Here is a 21,125-nt window from a genome sequence, read left to right on the forward strand (position 1 = left end):
AAGCGTAAGATGTTTGAATTAAATCACATTGGGTGGATTTTTAAACAATTTAAACTAAATTCTTGTGTTTTTAAGAACTCCACGAGAGCCAGGCATAGTGGCACATACCTATAATTCTAGCACTTGGGAGGCACAACCAAGAGGATGACCACAAGTCTAAGGCCAGCCTGATCTATATAGTGAAGTCTAGACCCTCTCCACAAAAACAACCAAAACTTGATGAGGAAAATGTGTTTATTTTTTGAGTGAAGTATTTCTCTAGTGCTAGGATTGGAGGGAGTGATGATATGCCTACTATTCACATTGCAATTTCTTGACAAGTAGTCCTTAACCTAGCGTGGATTAATGAGAGGTCCTCTGGCATTTTGGTGTCAGTTTCTGTGTATGTGCTCAAGTCCACAGTGTTCCCTTCTCTGCTCCCCAATTCTGTTTTTAACAGGCATTTCATGAAGAATACTCCAGGCTCTATCAGCTTGCCAAAGAGACCCCCACCTCTCACAGTGACCCTCGCCTTCAGCATGTCCTTGTCTACTTTTTCCAAAATGAAGCACCCAAAAGGGTAGTAGAACGAACCCTTCTGGAACAGTTTGCTGATAGAAACCTTAGCTATGATGAGAGGTGAGAATGCCAGACCTGTTCCTGCGGGGGGGGGGGGGGGGGGTTCTCTTTCGGCAAGTTCCTCTATTGCGGAGGTGCTGCCCTGCACCCTGCCATTGCTTTCTGAACTCTGTCCCACACAGATCTATCAGTATCATGAAGGTGGCTCAGGCCAAACTGATGGAAATTGGTCCAGATGATATGAACATGGAAGAGTATAAGGTAAGTTTGGTTGTTTTGTATATTTAATTCTTCCCAAAATATTAATTTTGGAGGCAGGTGGTACTGGAGACAAAATGAACAATTTTATGTTACCAAACTGACTAGTTTCCTAATAACAATTAAAATTTGAAAGGGGGGAAAAGAAGCTGAATGTGGTTTGGCACACCTTTAATCCCAGCACTCAGGAGGCAGAGGCCTCTGAGTTTGAGGCCAGCCTGGTCTACATAGGGAGTTCTGGGACAGCCAGGGCTACAGATTGAGGCATAGAATATGAATAAAGATCTTGTCTTAGCCTCAGAATCACAGATCTCTTTCTTGTTGGTCTTATGCTAGACTGTGTCTGTGCTTATCTCCCAAGGGCCTTTTGGAGCCTTGTCCTAGGCAGTGTCTGTGTGTTAGTGGGTGAGTAAGGGTGTCATCTTCTAGTATGCAGTAAAATATGTGGAACTACAGATTTAAAAACAGAAGCAAAAGACCTCTTCTGTGGACAGAAGTACTGAGTTGTGCTGTCTGCATGTGTGTATTGTCTACACTTGTGTGTTATCTACACTTGCTTAACTGGCAGTGGTTTGTATGGCTTGAGTAGTCTTGTGCTCTCTTCTTCCCTGTGTCTGACTGTTGATGTCTCAAGTGTCATTTGTGTAAGCCATAGCTGAATAACTTTGAGTGTTGTGTTAGGATTAGGAGGGTTTCTAAACTTGTTAGGTGAAGTAAAATGATTTTCTGACCCTTAGCAGAAGAAATAGAACACTGCGAGTTAGGGTCAGTGATATAAACGTTATATTCTACAGCCTAGGTGAGGCTCGGATTTGTCATGGAGCTGAGACTCTGGCTTCTTGATCCTTCTGCCTCCACCTTTCCTGTGTTGGGTACAGGCATGCACCTCCATGCTCAGCTTTAAATCTTTTTTTTTTTATCCAAAAGTTTACATGTTTTTGTAGTTGGCCAGATTTGCTCAGTAAATGCTTGTACTGAGAGTATGGCAGTGGAAATGAAGTACTGGTTTCCTGAGACAAGTCATTAATGGTGGTCCTTCTTTTCCAGAGGTGGCATGAAGATTACAGTTTGTTCCGAAAGGTGTCTGTGTACCTCCTAACAGGCCTGGAACTCTTTCAAAAAGGAAAGTATGTGGGCCTTTTCTTTCGCTGACATTGCTACCGAGAACTCTGACACCCACTCAGGGATACTCAGATGTCAGAACCATAAGTCCCCCTGCTTTGTCGTGTACTCTGTGGCCTCTACACCACCTATGTCTGGCTTAGCCTTGTTCTACACATCTGTCACACTTTTTTTGGGAGGGGGGGTGTCCTTCACATAATAATAATGGACTTATTTTTGAAGAGATAATGTTATGCTGGGTTCCCTTAGTGACGAGAAAATGAAGTTTTGATTGGCCTGGGCCATAGTGAATAGCTAGTCCCTTTCTTTGTCTTAGAGGTGGAGAAAACCTAAGGCCTGAAGATGTTTCCTAATTTGCCTTCCCTTTCTTGGCCATTGTGCAGAATTGCTGAGACTGGTTGTGGTCGTTGGCCCCTAAGCTTTTCCTAGTACACACCATATTGTAACTGAATATATTCTCATTGCAGAGAATTGAGAGCTAAGCCCTAGGTTTTGATGAAAGAGAGATCAGCTGTGGTTTTTCTCCCACCTTGTAGGTACCAGGAAGCACTGTCCTATCTAGTATATGCCTACCAGAGCAATGCCGCCCTGCTGATGAAGGGGCCCCGCAGGGGTGTGAAGGAGTCTGTGATCGCATTATACCGCAGAAAATGCCTTCTGGTTTGTACTGCCTACAAAACCTTAATCTCTTCTCCCTCTCTTGCTGTGTTGTTCTTTCCAACCCTTGACAAGTTAAGCAAGCCATGCCTATCTCTGCCCTTACATGTGCCTGCATTAAAGCTTTTAGTATATTGCCCCACTATGTATGAGTTTGTTAAGCACAGAGCCGCCTTCTGGTCAGCTGTTTCCTCTGAGCCACAATGAATACATGGAGAGAATGTGATGTTTTCCGAGGTCACCTATCAGGTGACAGTTTTCAGGACTTGAAGTCCAGTCTATAGAGGGTTACAGAATGTAAGAGTTGGTCTTGCTAACCTTGTCACCTTCCCTCCTGTGCATTGGGAAGCCATAGGGAAAGGCAGGTGTAATCCTGTCAGCCTGCCCAGGAGTGTAGGCCCTGCTAGTTCTTCATGAAGTGTCAAGAGATGGCTGGTGTACAGATGTCTATATGTGTTCATTTCCCTCCCCTCAACATCCTCATTTTCTGATAATTCTTGGATTGCTATGTCAGGTGTGGCAGGGCTGGCTACTTTGCTAAGAAGAGGAGCACTAAAAGGCTTTGTGCTGTTGGCTTCTAAGTCACCAGATACGGATCGTCACCTTGAGTTCTCACCCCTTTCTTGCTGCTGCTATATTAGGGATGGTTTAGGCTTTCCATCCCTGCTCTCATTCTCTAGTGTGTATTAGAGTCCCATAGGGGACCTTCAGACATTGGTGACAGCTGACCAGTCTGGGGAGCAGCCTGGGTTTCAGTGTCTTCTGCATGGGTGTCTAGTAGTCAGTTGTTGAAATACGATTGGCGGGCTGTGTCCCGCCACCCTGCCGGCCACCCGGCTAGCTTTACACCCGAAATAATTTATACAGAAACTGTATTCTTTTAGACACAGCCTCTTATTGGCTAGCTCTTACATATCGATCTAACCCATTTCTAATATCCCTGTAACAACACGAGGTGACTTACCAGGGACGATCTTAACCTGCTTCTGTGTCCGGTAGGTGAATCATGGCGACTCCTTGACTCAGCTTCTTTCTCCCAGCATTCTGTTCTGTTTACTCCGCCTACCTAATTTTATATCCTATTAAAGGGCCAAGGCAGTCTCTTTATTTAACCAATTAAATTAACACAAAACAGAAGACTCCCCCATCAGTCAGTGAAGTTTGAGAATCACTAAATAGGTCTTTGGGTAGAAACAGATCTCAAATATGACCTTGACTTTTAAGTTTTGGCCACCGAGTCACAAGTTTGGGTGCATTCAGATCATCATGGTAGTTGCTCTAAAATCACAGGGCCCAGGTCACCTACATCCTAATCATAATTATGTCAGCACATCTGGGGAAGGAACCTGTGCTCCCTCTGCCCCCAGTTAGGTGATTTTGGTGTGACTGTTGGCTTAGATTCCTACTAAGTTGATACTTTTTCCCCAAACGTTCTCCGCCTCTCTGCCTTTTATCTGTAGGAGCTCAATGCCAAGGCTGCTTCTCTGTTTGAAACAAATGAGGACCACTCTGTAACAGAGGGCATTAATGTGATGAATGAGTTGATCATTCCCTGTATCCACCTGATCATTAATAACGACATCTCCAAGGATGACTTGGATGCCATTGAAGTCATGAGGAACCATTGGTGCTCTTACCTGGGGAAGGATATCGCAGGTATGTCAGTAGTACTGCTTATAGAGTATCTGGGAATTCATAGTGGTCTCACTCCTTAGTGTCGCTGGGAACCCCTAATATCTTCAGTAAGATACATGGGTATGCTCCATGGAAAGAGAGTCTGGGAGCTTGGCTTTTACTCCTTTCCACCTCCTTGTCTCAGCCAGTCCTGAAACCACTCGGGTCAGCAATTTCTATAGAGCTGTGACTTAGTTTGTCACTTTTTAATTTTTTCCAATACTTGGAACTAAACCTAGGGCCATGCTGAGCAAGTACCCTACAGCCCTTGCTACTCCTCTGCCTCAGCAATCCCTGTGTGAAAACAGTCAGTACTCTGTAGGAACGTTAGCCTTCTGTTATTTCTCCAACTACTAAATTCTGGGTTTTAATGGTTTAAACATCAAAATATGTTTATGCAGAGTGTGATTAGCTGATGGCTCTCTAAATTTCCTAAGGTTTGAAGTTACTGTGTATAAAAATATTATTAACTAATTACTTCAGTGAATTAGTAAATGGAATATCTTTTTTTTTTCATTTTTTTTTAATATTTATTTATTTATTATGTGTACAGCATTCCTTCCATGTATGCCCACAAGCCAGAAGGGGGCGCCAGGTCTCATTATAGGTGGCTGTGAGCCACCATATGGTTACTGGGAATTGAACTCAGGACCTCTGGAAGAGCAGTCAGTGCTCTTAACCACATCTCTCCAGCCCTTTTTTTTTTTTCATTTTTTAATTGTTTTTATTGAGCTATATATTTTCTCCATTCCCCTCCTTTTTTCTCCTCTCCCCTTCTACACTCTTCCATGGTCCCTATTTACTCGCAGTTTACTCAGGAGATCTTGTCTTTTTCTTCTTCCTATGTACATTAGATCCATGTATGTCTTTCTTAGGGTCCTCTTGCTATCTAGGTTCTCTAGGATTGTGAATTGTAGGCTGGTTTTTCTTTACTTTATGTCTAAAAGCCCCTTATGAGTGAGTACATATGATGTTTGTCTTTCTGGGTCTGGGTTACCTCACTCAGTCCTGCCACAAGGACATGTGCTCAACTATGTTTACAGCAGCATTATTTGTCATAGTCAGAACCCGGAAACAACCTAAATGCCCCTCAACTAGAGAATGAATAAGAAAAAATGAGGTACATTTACACTATGGAGTACTAAACCGCAGAAAAAAATAATGACATCTTGAAATTTGGAAGCAAGTGGATGGATCTAGAAAACATACTGAGTAAATGGAATATCTTAAGAGATACTGAGGCTAGTATTTTGTAGGTGGGTTCAGTTAGCTTGAAAGGAGTATATTCTGATAGGAATCCTGCTTGTTCATTGTCTACTCATGTAAAGATAATCTAATGATTTGTTCTGGTATGCAGGATTTATTGCTAAATCTTGTAATAAGCAATTGGTGGTGCTTCCTTTTATCTGCTTTTCTTTAGGCCACGTGTGCTCTATAGTTTATTAATTCTCTGTGCACTGTGTATTTAAGCCTTTGAAAGACAATAGCACCATTGTATCTGTGGTTCAGAACATCACATCCAATTTCTCAAGTTTTAAGGGAATGATTGTTAATAAGAATAACCATGATGGCAAAATAGCTTTTGCTACTTGGCCAGCAGGGCTTTGCTTCTTACTGATCTGACCTAAAGTAGGGCTTTTCAATTTTTTCCTGCTTGTACCTCCTTTTCACCCATGGAACTATTTGTTTGTTTGTTTTTAGTCAGCGTCTCACTATGTTCTGGCTGGCCTAAAACTCACTCTGTAAACCAGACTGGCCTCAAATTCAAAAGAGATCTGCTTACCTCTGTTTCCTGAAACCTGGGATTAAAGGCATGCCCTACCAAACCAAGCTACTTAAAAAAATATTGTTTATTATTATGATGATGATGATGATGATGATGATGATGATGATGATGATGTGTCGGGGGATGCAGGTGCCATAGTGTGTGTGTAATTCAGAAGACAACTTTGTGGAGTTTGTCTTCTCTTCTCATCTTTACCTGGGGTCTGGGTATTGAACTCAAGTCTCGGCTTGTGCAGCAAGCCCTTTACTCTTTGAGCCATCTCACTGGTCTCATTTTACACACCCCAGGTATGTAGGCATATCAAATAGGTATGCAAATCAACCGTAGCATTTGTTAAAGACAATAACAAATTTTCATGCTCGTGAGATGCATTGCTTTCTTTTTCTATAAAGGATTAAATCTGGATTGAATATTTGATACTTCAGGATTTAGAACATCTGAAAAACACTGGTTTTCAAAGTTTATTGGTATTTTAATTCTATGAATATCAATACTGAGTATACCACTTTACATAAATATGTAGTATAAAATGGTAGAGGTACTTGAGGGATGTTTCAGAAATGATAGAAATTCTGATCTAATCCTAAGCCAAAGGTCACATATGCTTTTTTTTTTTTAAATGAAACAAGTCAGCAACTCAAAGCAATTTTTTAAAATCAAGCACCTTACTACATCCAATCCAATCCAGAGGTAACCTAATTTGATACTACATACATCAAATGATGGTAGGAAAATGTTTAAAAAGTATTTTCTGTGATTAAATTTTAATGTTTCTATAAAGGGCAAGTTTGGCAGCATGTGTTGGCATTGACTGGATTGAATGCACATTGTGTGTTTAGAACCAAGTCCTCAGTGGAGTCACCATCACATGTTTGCTCTTAGTGCTGCCAAAGTTTTCATGACAGCCTCTCCCCCATATAAACAGGCATGGACATACACTCAGTTATGCAGCCCTATGTGGGCTTTCAGCTACAGTGAGAGGCAGAGTCTCAAAGGCATCCTCTCTGTTAGCTGCAGCAGGATGCATGCTGTGGGAGCTAGAGGTTGGCTGCTTGAAGGCCCTCCTGTATAGCTGCAGGCTTCTTAGTTTCCACTAAGATCTCTTTAGCTTTGTACATAACCATCCATTTTTTCTCTACAGAAAATCTGCAGCTGTGCTTAGGGGAGTTTCTACCCAGACTTCTAGATCCTTCTGCGGAAATCATCATCTTGAAAGAGCCTCCAACTATTAGACCGAATTCCCCCTATGACCTTTGCAGCCGGTTTGCAGCTGTCATGGAGTCCATTCAAGGAGTTTCAACAGTGACAGTGAAATAGTCCCTCGGCCCAGACTCAGCCTGGTCTCTGGTCACCTCCTGTTACACAGCAGTCTGTTGTTGCAGATTCTGCTGGAGACGGGGACTGGGTGGCTGAGCAAGGTTCAGACCCTCACCCCTGTCATGGTGTGTGTTTAAAGGGATTAAGGATAAAGTGCACATTTAGGTACAGAATCATGAGAGCTACTTCACTGAAGAAGGCCAGTGCATTATAGTTTTGAATTATCCCAGAAGACCTGAATTGCCTTTTTAATCTCCCATAATACTTGGGTTTCTATAAGCCTCATGTCACTTTTTTTTTTTTTTTTTGGTTTTTCGAGACAGGGTTTCTCTGTGGCTTTGGAGCCTGTCCTGGAACTAGCTCTGTAGACCAGGCTGGTCTCGAACTCACAGAGATCCGCCTGCCTCTGCCTCCCGAGTGCTGGGATTAAAGGCGTGCGCCACCACCGCCCGGCCTCATGTCACTTTTTAAATTGCCCTTGAGTCACCAGTATTTCTGGCAGCAGAAGGGTGACTCATCAGAACTGAACTGGAGGAGCAGTTATTACTTATTTTGTCAAGTTCAGGTGACATTTAAAATCCCTACCTATCAGAGATTGGTAATAGAATTCTTGCGTGGCTCTTGACAGTGATGGAGGGGGCACTGATGAATCCTTCCTTCCACACGTGGGTGGAACCTGAGGCTGCACTGCAAAGCCAGGAAGAGCAACCTCCCCTTTTGGTCTGTATATATTTTAGATAAATCAGGAAACTTCACATTCAGTCCTGAGTGAAAGCATCATGGACTGTCAGCCCAGTGGTATTGGGAAGCTGCACAAGAAACATTTTAATAGTTAGTAACCAAAATTAAGCAAAATTTTGAAAATTGTCTAAAGCAGGTGTTTAAGGCTAGATACCTTGCCCTAAAAGAACATTTTGATTCTCTTCTCTTATCTCTCTTTTTAGAAAATAAGGGATGTGAATTTGTATAAAGAAAAGAACATTTATCTGTATGTATATGTAGAGAGAAATCCATTTTTAAAGAACTTTTAATTGGAAACTCATGTTTTAGCCAAATTTTAAGGATCAGTGGAGAAATCATGGGAGGGAAGAAAACAACACAACTATGCAGATTTTATAAATGTGCAATAAAAGTATTTGTTTTACCTTTGGTGTGTAGTATGGCCTTTTTTTTTTAAATCTATGTTTCCCATTTTGAAATGAGTGGACTCCATAGCATTTATGATTTTTTTTTAAAAATGGGAGAGGTGATGAGCGATTCTCTGTTCACCTCATTCTTTTTTTCAAAAGTTTGTTTTTTATTTATGTGTATGCATATCCCATGTGTGCAAGAGCCCACAGAGGCCAGAAGATGTGTTGGATTCCCTGGAGCTGGAGTTATCAGCCACCTGCTATATGCTGGGAACCAAACTCGAGCTAGCGCAATGTTTCTCAGCCTGTGAATCAACCCTTCTGGGGATTGGATGATCCTTTCACAGAGGTCACCTAAGACCATAGGAAAGCACAGATATTCACATTATGATTCATAACTATCAAAATCACTTATGAAGTAGCAATGAAAATGATTTTATGGTTGGGGATCACCACAACATGAGGAACTGTATTAAAGGGTCTCAGTATCAGGAAGATTGATAACCGCTGGGTTAGCAAGTGCTCCTAGCCACTCAACCCTTTGCCCTGTCTCTACCCACCCCACCCCCAATACACACCTGCAATGGCTAAGTAGTCTGCATTATTTAGATCCAACCTGATCATTAGAGGGAGTACTGACACGCAATTTCTCAATCTTGTGTAGCTGGCTACCTTTTTGTATACCCCTGTCTTTCTGAGATTCACGGAGTATGATTTTGCTGTTGATGTTTGTCTTTGAGAGACTCATGTAGCCTAGTTTGTTCTCAAACTCTGATCTTTACTGTCTGCCTCCCAAGTACTGAGACTACAGGCTTGTATCACCAAGTAACTTTTTTTTTCTTTCTTTTTTTTTAATTTATTTATTTATTTGTTTATTTATTTATTTATTTGTTTGTTTTTGGTTTTTTCGAGACAGGGTTTCTTTGTGGCTTTGGAGCTTGTCCTGGAACTAGCTCTGTAGACCAGGCTGATCTCGAACTCACAGAGATCCGCCTGCCTCTGCCTCCCGAGTGCTGGGATTAAAGGCGTGCGCCACCACCGCCCGGCTTAATTTATTTATTTATTAAAGATTTCTGTCTCTTCCCTGCCACCGCCTCCCATTTCCCTCCCCCTCCCCCAATTAAGTCCCCCCCGCGCCCGAAAAGCAATCAGGGTTCCCTGTCCTGTGGGAAGTCCAAGGAACCCCCACCTCCATCCAGGTCTAGTAAGTTGAGCATCCAAACTGCCTAGGCTCCCACATAGCCAGTGCGTGCAGTAGGATCAGAAACCCATTGCCATTGTTCTTGAGTTCTCAGTAGTCCTCATTGTCCGCTATGTTCAGAGAGTCTGGTTTTATCCCAGGCTTTTCCAGACCCAGGCCAGCTGTTCTTGGTGAGTTCCCAGTAGAACATCCCCATTGTCTCAGATCCTAGAGAAGCTAAATAAGGAGAACCCAAAGAAAAACATATAGGCATCCTCCTGAACATTAACCTTCAGCAAGCGATGAAAGGAGACAGAGACAAAGACCCACATTGGAGCACAGGACTGAAATCTCAAGGTCCAAATCAGGAGCAGAAGGAGAGAGAGAGCACGAGCAAGGAACTCAGGACCACGAGGGGTGCACCCACACCAAGTAACTTTTTAACAGCTCTTAAGCTATGGCTTAGAATGTTTCTATGTTTTTATTGGCTCTTAACTTTTTTTTTTATTTTTTTGACACTGGGTCTTATCTGCAGCGGGCCAGCTGGAAAATACCATGCAGCCCAGGTTTGCCCTGAACTTGCAGCTGTCACCCCCCCCCATGTGTTGGGGTTACAGTATAAGCTACTGCTCCTAGCTTAAAATGTTTCTAATGTAATTTTAAAACTTTTTTATTGTATTTATTTAGCTGGTGTGTATATATGTACCGTAATATGCTGTGGGGGCCAGAGACAACCTGTGGGATTTGTTTTTTTCCTTCCGTTTTGCAAGTTTTCAGGAATGCACTCAGGTTGTGTAGTGTCTTCACCCACTAAAGCATCTCACAGGCTCTTGACTCTTGAGACAGAATCTTTGTTCTATGTTCACCTAGAAGTCCAGTCTTCTGACTTCAGCTTCCTGAGCAGCTGTGATGTGACATCTCAGTTACTTCATCATTTTTAAAGATTTGGGGATAAGAATGCTGAGGGTGAAAGAATGAGAAGAGGACAAAGCCAGTGTGAGAGAGGGAAGTGTTTGAGCATGGTGTTTACCTCAGTATGTGCTGTGAAGACATGGTGAGATGGAAATTGGTTAGCTCCTTTTAGAACTAATTGCCGGTGATGGTGGTGCACACCTTTAATCCCAGCACTTGGGAAGTAGAAGCAGGCAGATCTCTGTGAGTTCAAGGTCAACCTGGCCTACAGAGTGAATTCCAGGACTGCCAGAGCTACACAGAGAAACTGTCTCAAAAACAAACAAATCAACAGAAATTACCAAAAACAGGAGACTTGATGATTTAACTTGCATGCTTAGGATCCTGTGTACAAGTCCTAGCACTTCAAATAATTAGGGGGGAAAAGGTGAATCATTAAAGCTCATTTTTACCCTACATATTTTAAGAAAGGTGGATACATTAAACAGACAAGGAAGCAATTAGCAAGGGCTACAGGATGGATGAAAGACCATCTTTCAGACCTTTGCTAGCTTCTTGGCCACAAGAAGAATATCCTAGAAGCCGAGCCTCCTGGGTCCTAAGGCCTCCATGGCTCTACAGTTGATGCAGAATTCTTAATGTGCTTTAGGTGAGATAATAAGTTCCTTCCATGACAGCACAGACATCTGGTTTAAAGCCTGAGACCACTCTAGAGATGGTGGCAGGGGGCTTCTCAACTACATAGGGAGTTTTAGATCAGCCTTTCAAAATGACTTTAGACATCAAACATGGATTTTTAATCTTTCCATGTAAAATTTCATAGTTTTTTTTTTTTTAAGGGGAAAGGTGTCCTACTGGGGATTGAACCCAGGGCCTCAGCAATGTCAGGCAAGTAGTGGCCAAGAAGTGTTTTAAATTAGAACAATTTACAAGCTTGTGAGAAAATTCCTTGTTAAAGATTTAATTAGTTCTGTTTTTAACTCTCATTTGGTCCTCAAAACAGGTGGGTAAAGATCATGGCATTGTGGTGGACAGTCCATTCAGGGGTAGCTGGAGTCTCCTGGGAATGACACTCTGTTCATGCTATTACATGTCAAGCAGCAGCCTTTCTCCTTAGCCCATGCCGTTGTGTCCTTCAAAAGGAGAGTGGGGAGACAGGATATTTTCTCTGCAGAGAAAGCCGTAATTGAATGCTGACGATAAATGTCATCAACACCTGCAAACATGGGATTAAGATGAGGGACCAGAAAGCCACCAGCAGGCGCAGGTGAACCAGCTGTCTGCAAAGACCCTGATTGGGTAAACAGTGTGAAGGAGGATTTTCAATGTGAGTCTTTGGGTGTGGTGGGTTGTATAGGTGCCCTTCCAATGGTGAAACAGGATGGGGTTCAGAGAGGCATCCTTAATGTCAAATCTTGACTTAGCTACTTACTGCCTCAGGTATGCTGCCTCATTCCCCCCTTGTTAACATGGATAGTTCTAGCTGCTCTTCTGGTCCAAAGACCTTTCAAGCTCTTCCAGAAGCCTTTCAAGAGTTTGAAAGCTCTTAAGCCCCAGCCAATTGTGTGATGGGGACAAGCCTATCTGAAAGGCTGCAGTTGGAGGGCTGAGTTCTCTACCAGGCCTGGTGCTCCATCGGTCGGCTTCCTATGATGCTGAGAAAGGTGACAGCATCTTTATCATGAACCCGAGGGTGCTGCAAGGTCTAACGCCTTCCTGCACTGTCAGCCTTGTCCTCTTCCTCTTCATGTTGAATTTCACCCCTACCTTTCTACAGTTGCCACTTCTTTGGGGTGCCCAGCTGTGGCTCTGAAGACTTCTCTTCCCTCCTGCTGTGTCATCTTGAACTGTGTGGTGTTACATTGATTTGTGTGGTTTTACTACCCCCCCAACCCCGGGGTTTTGAGACGGTTTCTCTGTGTAGCCCTGGCTGTCCTGGAGCTCACTCTGTAGACCAGGCTGCCTCAAACTCAGAGATCCCCCTGCCTCTGCCTCTGAAGTGCTAGGGTAAGAGGTGTATGCCACCACCCGGTGATTTCAGTGATTTTATTTTAATGTCTGTGTTCTTTGAACGAGGCCCCTGGATACGGTTTGTCTTATTTTTCAGTTGCTTCCCAGCACAGTACCTGGAACATGGTGAGTGCTTATAAATATTTGTTAGAGGGGCTGGAGAGATGGCTCAGCGGTTGAGAGCACTGACTGCTCTTCCGGAGGACCCGGGTTCGATTCCCAGCACCCACATGGCAGCTCACAACTGTCTGAAAATGCAGTTCCATGAGATCTGACACCTTCACACCAACAAACATAATAAAGTTAAATAAATAAAAAAAATAAATATTTGTTAGAGGAGAGAATAAATGATCAGATAGGTGAGTGGTGGCTCTGTGAAGCAGACACTCTAGGGACCAGGAAATCCTTGGATCTTTGAGCCTCACCTCTTCCTGATGCTTGGCCCACCAAACTTTGAACCTGTTGAGAAAAAGAATAGCTGAAAAACAGTTATCAGAAGTAGTTTTCTGATTGACTAAGGACAGAATAAGCTGTGAAGTACACACTCTAGTCAGAGGGTTAGTTCCCTCCTGATGTTTGCCTCTGTATATGTCAGTGCTTGTTCATAGAGAAGCACACATCAAAGGGAAAGGACCTTTCCAGAGAGCTCACACTCCCAGGGATTCAGGAAGGGAAACATTGTTACACTTTTGTGGTCTCCATTTCCTGGGAGGGGGTGTCCCTCCCTCCCTCCTTCCCACCTTCTCTCCCTCTTTTCTAAGACAAAGTCTCTGTAAGTAGCCCTGCTCAGCCTTGAACTGGCAGCCACCACCTGCCTCTCCTTGAGTGTTGGGATTCAAGGCATGCACAACCACACCCATTTCTTTTGTAAACATTTTTCCTAATGTTATGTATTGTTATTTTGCACTTGATGTTGGAGCAGTGGTGCAGGCCAGAGGGCAACTTTATGGAGTGAGTTCTTAGCTTTATGTGCATTCTGGGGGGTCAAATTCAGGTTATCAGGCTTGGTGGCAAGTGCCTTAGTCACTGAACCCTCTTGTCAGCCTGGGGAAATGGCTTTTTGAAAAAGGATTCTGGTGGCCTGCCAGTGGTGGTGCACACCTGTAATCCCAGCGCTTGGGAGGCAGAGGCAGGTGGATCTCAGTTCAAGGACAGCCTGGTCTATAGAGTGAGCTCCAGGACAGCCAGGACTGTTACACAGAGAAACCATGTCTCAGAAAACCAAAAGAAAAAAGAAAAAGGATGCTGACTTACGCTGCCTTGACAAATGTGTTTATTCTATGGTGCTGGAGATCAAATCCAAGGTCTTACATGTTAGGCAGATGCTCCAACAACTAAACTATCTCCCCAGCCCCAAATAATATAATAGCAATGAAGTCTCTCTCTCACTCTGTGTCTTTGTCTGTCTCCCTCTCCCTTCTTCTCTCTCCTCTCTGTCTTTAACAAGGTCTCAAGTAGCCTGTGCTGGCCTTGAGTTTGCCTCCTCCTAGGTAGCATCACAGGCACGCACCATCACATCTGCCCTTAAGTAGTTCTGATAATAGACCCCAGGACTTCCTGTATGCGAGGCAAGCAGGCACTCTATCTATTGGAACAAATCCCCTTCCCTGAAAAAAGAGTTATAGTGTGCTTTTGAAGCATATGGTAAAGACATTTTGTGGAACTGAGAATTCTTTGTGCACACAAGTCTGCCTCAGGCACAACTATCCTAGAGTGACCAGTTTGTCTCAATGTGCTTATGAATTTGCTAGTTTTCACTGTGGATGTACTGAGTCCTGGACGAATCCGAAAGGTTGGGCAGCTTGCTACTCACTCACAGGGATGATCACTTTTAGGGAGAAACCTGGGACCGTCACAGCCTTATGATGAATCAGAAACAAAGCAAAGCTGTGCCCTTCAGGAGCCCTGCTCAGCTATAGGCAGCAGAGATTTATGATTCAAGTCACACACCTGAGGACTCCCATGCTACAGGTCATTGTGGGCCAATAATTCATTTTTTGCCAACACATCACCAACATTTCTAGCTAAACATGCAATGTCTCTTCATACCAGATTATCTCTGGTGACTTTGTATAAAAGTATATTCCTTAATAAAATAATCAAAGTGATTAAATATATAATTAATACTATGAGTTTGTTTTGTTTTATTTCAACACAGTAGTCTAGACTGACTTTGAACTTAGGGCATTTCTCTTGGCTCAGCTTCCTGCATGTTAACATTACAAGTGAGAGCCACCATGATCAACTTTTTTTCCCCCTGGAAGTTTGAGACAGGATTTCACCATGCACCAAGGTTGACCTTAAATTCTCTTTTTCCCCCCAGCTTCCCATGTGCTGAAATCACAAGCATGCAATGTACCCTCAGCTGAAAACACTTCTATGTAAATAAAATTTCAAGTGAGATAAATATGTTTGTAAGAAACTGTCCTGACTTTTAATTCTCATGTAAAGCACCCAGACCACCAAGATAATGAGACCTTTGACAAATCAGATAGTGACCACTCGAGCCTACTGGCATTCCTTTATTGTAGAGATTTCTGGGAAGACTCCAGTTCTAGACGACTTGGTTCACCGGTCTTCGTGTGAGGTGGAAGGACCCATCAAATTCCTCTACTGGAACACAGACTGGTGGAGCTGTTGCTGCAGCCGTCCAGGGAGAAGCTACTTCATTTCCCAGGCAAGCAGAGATGATAAGGAGAAGTCCACCCAGAGCTAGGAGAAGCCCAGCAGCCCAGCCCAGGAACAGGGCATCTCCAAACTCCCACCGTGGCACAATATCAGGGACACTGTCATCCCAGAAGTCTTGGAATGTTGCATAGGCCACCCAGGAGACAGGAAAGAGGGTAGTGGCTGAAGCTGATGCCTCCAAAGCCCCTCCCAGAAGGCACAGCCGAGTCTTAAAAACTCTGGACCTGTGAAACTGGAGGCATTCCAGTCCATAGCCAGAAAGCAGAAGTCCCAACAGTCCCAGCCCATGAGAAGCCACCATGAGGATGCGGGCTACCTGTAGCTCTTGGGGCAGAGACAGAAAGGACTCGAAAGCTTTGCATACAGTGCCAGCTTCCTCCTGACTCACACATGCCTCCCAGAGTCCCGAGATCCAGGTTTCCATTTCATTCAGGTCCAGATTGAGAGTTTTCCACTGGGGAAGGATGGTGGTGATGCAAGAGAATACCCAGCCAAGAACAGACAGGAGCAGACCTCCAAGCTGGACTCCCCCACGGAAACTACAGGCCATGGCTGTGCCCTCTGCAGAAGGGGATATAAGCTCAGGGACTGGTGAGCTGGAATGACTTCCTGGGAGGCTGGAGTGGGCAGTCTCAGGATTTCAGAGGACTCCAGGCTTAGTTTTCAGTGCAGCAGCTGAGACAGATGTCAGGGATTTGGCAGTGTTTGGGGCTAGAGGTGTGGCCAGCATCAGATGTGGGGATGAATTCTGAAGGAGGGTCCCATGAGAGAGGCCAGTAGCCATAGAGCAAGCTGTCACTATATTTGATAAATACATTCAGAGAGTCAAAATCACTCCCCGACTCTGAGATTACAAAAATGGTGTTCTGGAAGTACACCTTGACATGATCTTTCCCAAAGACAAGGTGACTTCATTTGTATACTTTTAAATATACGGGGCAAGTGAGATGGCTCAGTGGGTAAAGGTGCTTGCTGTCCAGTGTGATAACCTGAATTCAAGCCTAAGGACTCACACTGTAAGAGGAGAGAACTGATGACCACAAGTTGTCCTCTGACCTCTATATATGTGCACAAACATATGAATAAATATAACTAAAAATTTAAAATATGTATAGACTTTGACCCAGAACTCATCAGATTTTATCTATTTTTGAGGTTATATAGAAAGATTTATTTTAGAACATCCATTGAAACTTGTTAATACTTATACATGTTGGTTAATACAAGAGTCATTTTAAAGTGATGTTGAGGCTGAAGAGATGACTTGGTAGTTAAGAGAGCAAGCTGCTCTTCTAGAGGATCTGGGTTCACTTCCCAGCACCCACATGGCAGTTCACAACTGTCTGTAAATAAGTTCCAGGGGATCCCAACACTGTCTTCTGGCCTCCATAGGTACCAGGCACACACATACTACATATACACATGTACAGCGTGGTGGTTTGAATGAAAATGACCCTCATAGGCCCATAGGGAGTGACACTATTAGGAGGTGTGGCCTTGTTGGAGGAAGTATGTCTGGGGGGGTGGGTGTTGAGGTTTCAGATGCTCAAGGCAGGCCCACTGTCACTCTCTCTTTCTGCTGCCTGCCAATCCAGATGTAGAACTTGTGCTGATAACTTGTTTGTGCTTTAACAAATAAAGCTTGCCTGAAGATCAGAGTGTGGAACTAGCCACACTAGTTAGCCATAGAGGCCAGGCAGTGGTGCCACACACCTTTAGTCTCAGCACTCGGGAGACAGAAGCAGATGGATCTCTGTGAGTTCAAGGCCAGCCTGGGCTACACGAGATTGAATCAGTCTAAAAGAGAAACAGAGCCACCCGGTGGTGGCTCACGCCTTTAATCTTAGCACTAGGGAGGTGGAGAAGGGAAGTGATATGGTTGGGTGGAGAAAAGAACTCAGAATTCAGTCTGAGGTTTCATAGAGACAGCATTCAGTCTGAGGATGTGTTGGGACAGGATTGCCGCTTTGGTCTGATGATTCAGTAGAGGTAAGAACTAGTGTTTAGTTACTCTCTGTTTCTCTAGTCTTTCAGCATTAACCCCTATATCTCACTCAGGGTTTTTATTAAGACCAATTGGAATTCACGCTACAAGAACTCTCAGCTACCTCTCCAGCATGATGTCTGCCTATAATATATCACCATGCTTCCCACCATGATGGTAATGCTCTAAACCTCTGAACTATAAGCCAGCCTCAGTTTAATGTTTTCCTTTATTAGAGTTGCCGTAGTCTTGGACCCTTATTATACCACCACACTGTTTCCTTCCTACCTTGGCTTGATGTGAGCAACAGTTCTTCCTGCAGGTGTTCTCGTAAGTGGAAACATTGCAGGTATCCTGAAGACAACGTTTGCATTGATGATTAATAAACGTCAGCATGGCCCTAGTGTCTGGTATAGTCATCTCATGAGAATTTGAGATTTCCACAGTAAACCTTAGTTGTTTATGTATCCTATGTTTGGGGCCACTGGAAGGCTTTTGTAAGCAGAGTTTTCATATTCATCTTTTGCTTAATTTCCTTTTTCTGTGACATGGAGAGTGTCAGCTATTCCCACATTATGTTTGAAAGAAAGCATTATAAAACTTCAGATGTTTGACTTTAACACTGTAAATCCCTAATTCCTGTGCAGTGTGGGAGGTCTTGCATAGAGTGGCTCATTACAGCATATGACTTGACAATGTAAATGAACATGGTTGCTAGGATAATAGACTAACTTTTTCAATAAAAATATGACATACTTAAAAAGGAGGAAAGTTAAAGAAAAAGAAGAGTTGCCGTAGTCATGGTGTCTCTTCACAGCCATAGAAACCCTCACCAAACAAAGCCTTTGGTTGCATACCGAGCACCACATAACATGTGGTCAAACTTAGCATTCAGGAGGCAGCAACAAGAGGATCAGAAGTTCAAAGTCATCTTGGCTAGTAGTTCAAGGGCAGTCTTCACCGCATTAAAACACTGACTTAAAAAAAAAGTATAGGGGCTGGAGAGATGGCCCAGAGGTTAAGAGCACTGGCTGCTCTTCCAGAGGTCCTGAGTTTCAAGTCCCAGCAACCAAATGGTGGCTCACAACCATCTGTAATTTGATCAGGTTCCCTCTTCTATTATAAATATTGTATACATTTAATAAATAAACAAATTTTTAAAAAGTATAAGAAAAAGATTTATTTTAGCCAGGGGATAGTAGCACATGCCTTTAATCCCAGCACTTAGGAGGCAGAGGCAAGTAGATCTCTGTGAGTTCAAGGCCAGCCTGGTATATAAAGCAAGTTCTAGGACAGCCAGGGCTACACAGAGAAACAAACAAAGAAAAAGATTTATTTTATGTGTATGAGTGTTTTGCCTCGTGTTTGTAGGTGCACCTGAGGAGGCAATAAGAGATCACTGGGTCCCCTAGAACTGGATGATTATGAGCTGTCGTTTGGGTGCTGTGAATTGAACCTGGGTCCTGTGCAAGACCCAGTGTTCTTAACCGCTGAGTCATCTCTTCAGCCTGTAGAAGAAATTTCCATGACATAAAATGGTGGTGGGCGAGGGTGAGAAAAGTGCTGTCCCATCTCATAGCTGACAGGAAGCAGAGCAGAGCCTGAAGTCCTGAACTGAAAGGAGACAACCGCATCGTGCAGAGCATAGAGAATGCAGTTTCACTGTCCTTAAAAACTCTTCTCTAGCAGCGAAGATGGTTTAGCAGTTATGGACATGAAACTGGCTGCTCTTCCAGAGAACCTGGGTTTGATTCTCACCATCCGCACGGCAATTCACAACTGTTTATTGTAACTCCAGTTCCAGGGGATCTGACACCCTCTTCTGGCTGCCCTGAGCACCAGCCATGCAGGTGACACGCTGACACACAATCTTGCAAGACACCCATACATGTAAAATAAATATTAACTCCCCCCATCTCTGTGTTTTTTAACACAGTGTTAATCATTGTTATATTAATGTTAGGTTTGTGGGTATTTTTTAAAATTTCCTGTTGGGACCATTTGGAGTCCTGGCCTCCAGCTGCTCTTCCTTGCTAGTGATCTTTACTTTCCTTCTGATTTGAGTTACTAAAGGCTGTGTCAAACTTGTTTACCAGCTCTGCTTCACGAGCATGTGTTGCCTTGGCCTCGAGGATCAGAGGATAAGGTTTTTACCTGTTGGCCCACCTGACTGTTGGGTATATAAGCCTTCAGGGTGCTATTGAATAGAGGGCTTCTTACCAGTGACTATAGGTCTGTGTCTCTGTCTCTGTGTGAGTCTTTGTGTGTTTCAACCTTCAGCCCCTTGCCAGAAGCTTGGGAACTGTTCGGTAGCACATAGAGCACAGACAGGCGTTGTGTGCTGCAATTTCCTCAATTGTTTCTTTATACATTTAATAAATTTGTCATTTGATATTTTTGTGAACTAAAAAAAAAATCCAGGAACCTTAATTTAAAATGAATATTCCTCAACCCAAGTGCATATCTGAATGGCTTCCCTAGACTCAGAACATTCCTGGAAGGAAGTGCTCCCTCTGCTGCCCGGTCGCTGCTGAGAAGGCAGCTGGCTGCAAACAGGTGCCAGCCCTACCAGCTTCCAGCTCTGTCCCTTGCTGCCTCCGAGCCACAGGAGTTGATGGGAAAGGAAATGATTTGTGCTTTCAGGGTGCCGCTAAAATGTCAGGCTCTGGGCTGGGGTCCTTTGCTTTGAATTTTCATCCCGACCCTTTGCGGAGCACTTTAGGGAACTTAACAGGGTCTCCTGGCTGGCTGGTACAGTGACAGATGGAGCACCTGAACCAAGGGGTTTGGCCATAGACACTTCATGTCCTTGTCCCCAGCCATAGCAGTGACACAGCATGTGGCTAAGACCTTGTCTTTGTGGCAGAACACAGAAGAAACCTGGAATTGATTACATTAAGGTCATAAATGTCTGACCGATGTGTTCTCCTTTTCATGTTTTTGTGTGTACACGTGTGTAGAGCATATGCATTTGTGCATGTGTATGTGTACGTAGAGGCCAGAAGTTGATGTGTGCTTCTTATTTATTTATATATTTAATTTAAAATTTTATTTATTTATAAAGGGCACCATTATATCAGGCACATCCGATAGAGGGTTAGTATCTAAGATATAAAAATAACTAAAAAAAAAAAACCAACTGGGCACCAAAAAAACAAATTTTAAAATGGGATACAGAACTAAGCAGAGTTCTTTAAAAATGAAACACAGATGGCTGAGAAACACTTAAAAGAAATGTTCGGCCAGGTGGTTGTTGTTGTTGTTGGTGCTTAGTTTTAATCCCAGAACTCCCCAAGCAGAGGCAGGTGGATCTCTTTGAGTTCAAGGCCAACCTGGTCTACAGAGCAAGTTCCAGGACAGCCAAAGCTACGTAGAGAAACCCTGTTTTGGAAAAATAAAACCAAAACAAACAAACAAACAAACAAGTAATGTTTAATATCCTTCATCTTCAGGGAAGTGCAAATTAAAACTAATTTTTTTTTTTTTTTTTTCCAGACAAGATCTCACTCTGCAGCCCTTGGCTGGCCTGAAACTCATCACACAAACCAGGCTGGATACGAACTGTAGAGATAAGACCTCTGCCTGCCACCAAGCCTGGCTACTTATTTATTTTTATGTGTGTGGGTACAGTGCTCATGGAACAAAAAGGGGGTACCATATCCCCTGTGACTGGAGTTATAGACAGTTGTGAGCTGTCACGTGGGTGCTGGGAATGGAATGTAGGTCCTCTGGAAGAGCAGGCAGAAATGCTGAGCCATTGCTCCAATCCTGGACTTCCTGGTTCTTTGCATTTTCTCAAGAAGCAATTAAGCTTCAGGGCTCATTACTTGTACAAGCCCCCTCTAGAAG

At 43.4% G+C, this 21,125-nt stretch overlaps 2 protein-coding genes across 12 annotated transcripts in view; one reads left to right on the plus strand and one right to left on the minus strand.

Moving 5' to 3' along the window:
- Usp28 (ubiquitin specific peptidase 28) overlaps positions 1-8,521 on the plus strand; it is a 61,601-nt gene extending 53,080 nt beyond the window's left edge. For all 11 annotated transcript variants that reach the window (XM_041638422.1, XM_041638428.1, XM_041638429.1 and 8 more), the window contains 6 exons: positions 440-618; positions 741-819; positions 1,864-1,943; positions 2,475-2,598; positions 4,056-4,251; positions 7,197-8,521. In XM_041638422.1, coding sequence (XP_041494356.1) covers positions 440-618; positions 741-819; positions 1,864-1,943; positions 2,475-2,598; positions 4,056-4,251; positions 7,197-7,372 — 834 coding nt within the window. In that variant the 3' untranslated portion in view covers positions 7,373-8,521. The remainder of the gene's footprint in view (positions 1-439; positions 619-740; positions 820-1,863; positions 1,944-2,474; positions 2,599-4,055; positions 4,252-7,196) is intronic.
- A 6,637-nt stretch (positions 8,522-15,158) lies between these two features.
- Positions 15,159-15,842, minus strand: Cldn25 (claudin 25). The gene has a single exon (XM_041638343.1). The coding sequence runs from the start codon at positions 15,840-15,842 to the stop codon at positions 15,159-15,161; it is 684 nt and encodes a 227-aa protein (XP_041494277.1).
- Positions 15,843-21,125: the final 5,283 nt, after the last annotated feature.

Source organism: Microtus oregoni, unplaced genomic scaffold, assembly GCF_018167655.1.
Source record: "Microtus oregoni isolate MIOR12 unplaced genomic scaffold, Mior012 000055F_ref0000237, whole genome shotgun sequence".
NCBI lineage: Eukaryota > Metazoa > Chordata > Mammalia > Rodentia > Cricetidae > Microtus > Microtus oregoni.

Excerpts from the sequence above, each read along its gene's own strand:
- Cldn25 (XM_041638343.1), bottom strand. The coding sequence starts at position 15,842 with ATGGCCTGTAGTTTCCGTGGGGGAGTCCAGCTTGGAGGTCTGCTCCTG.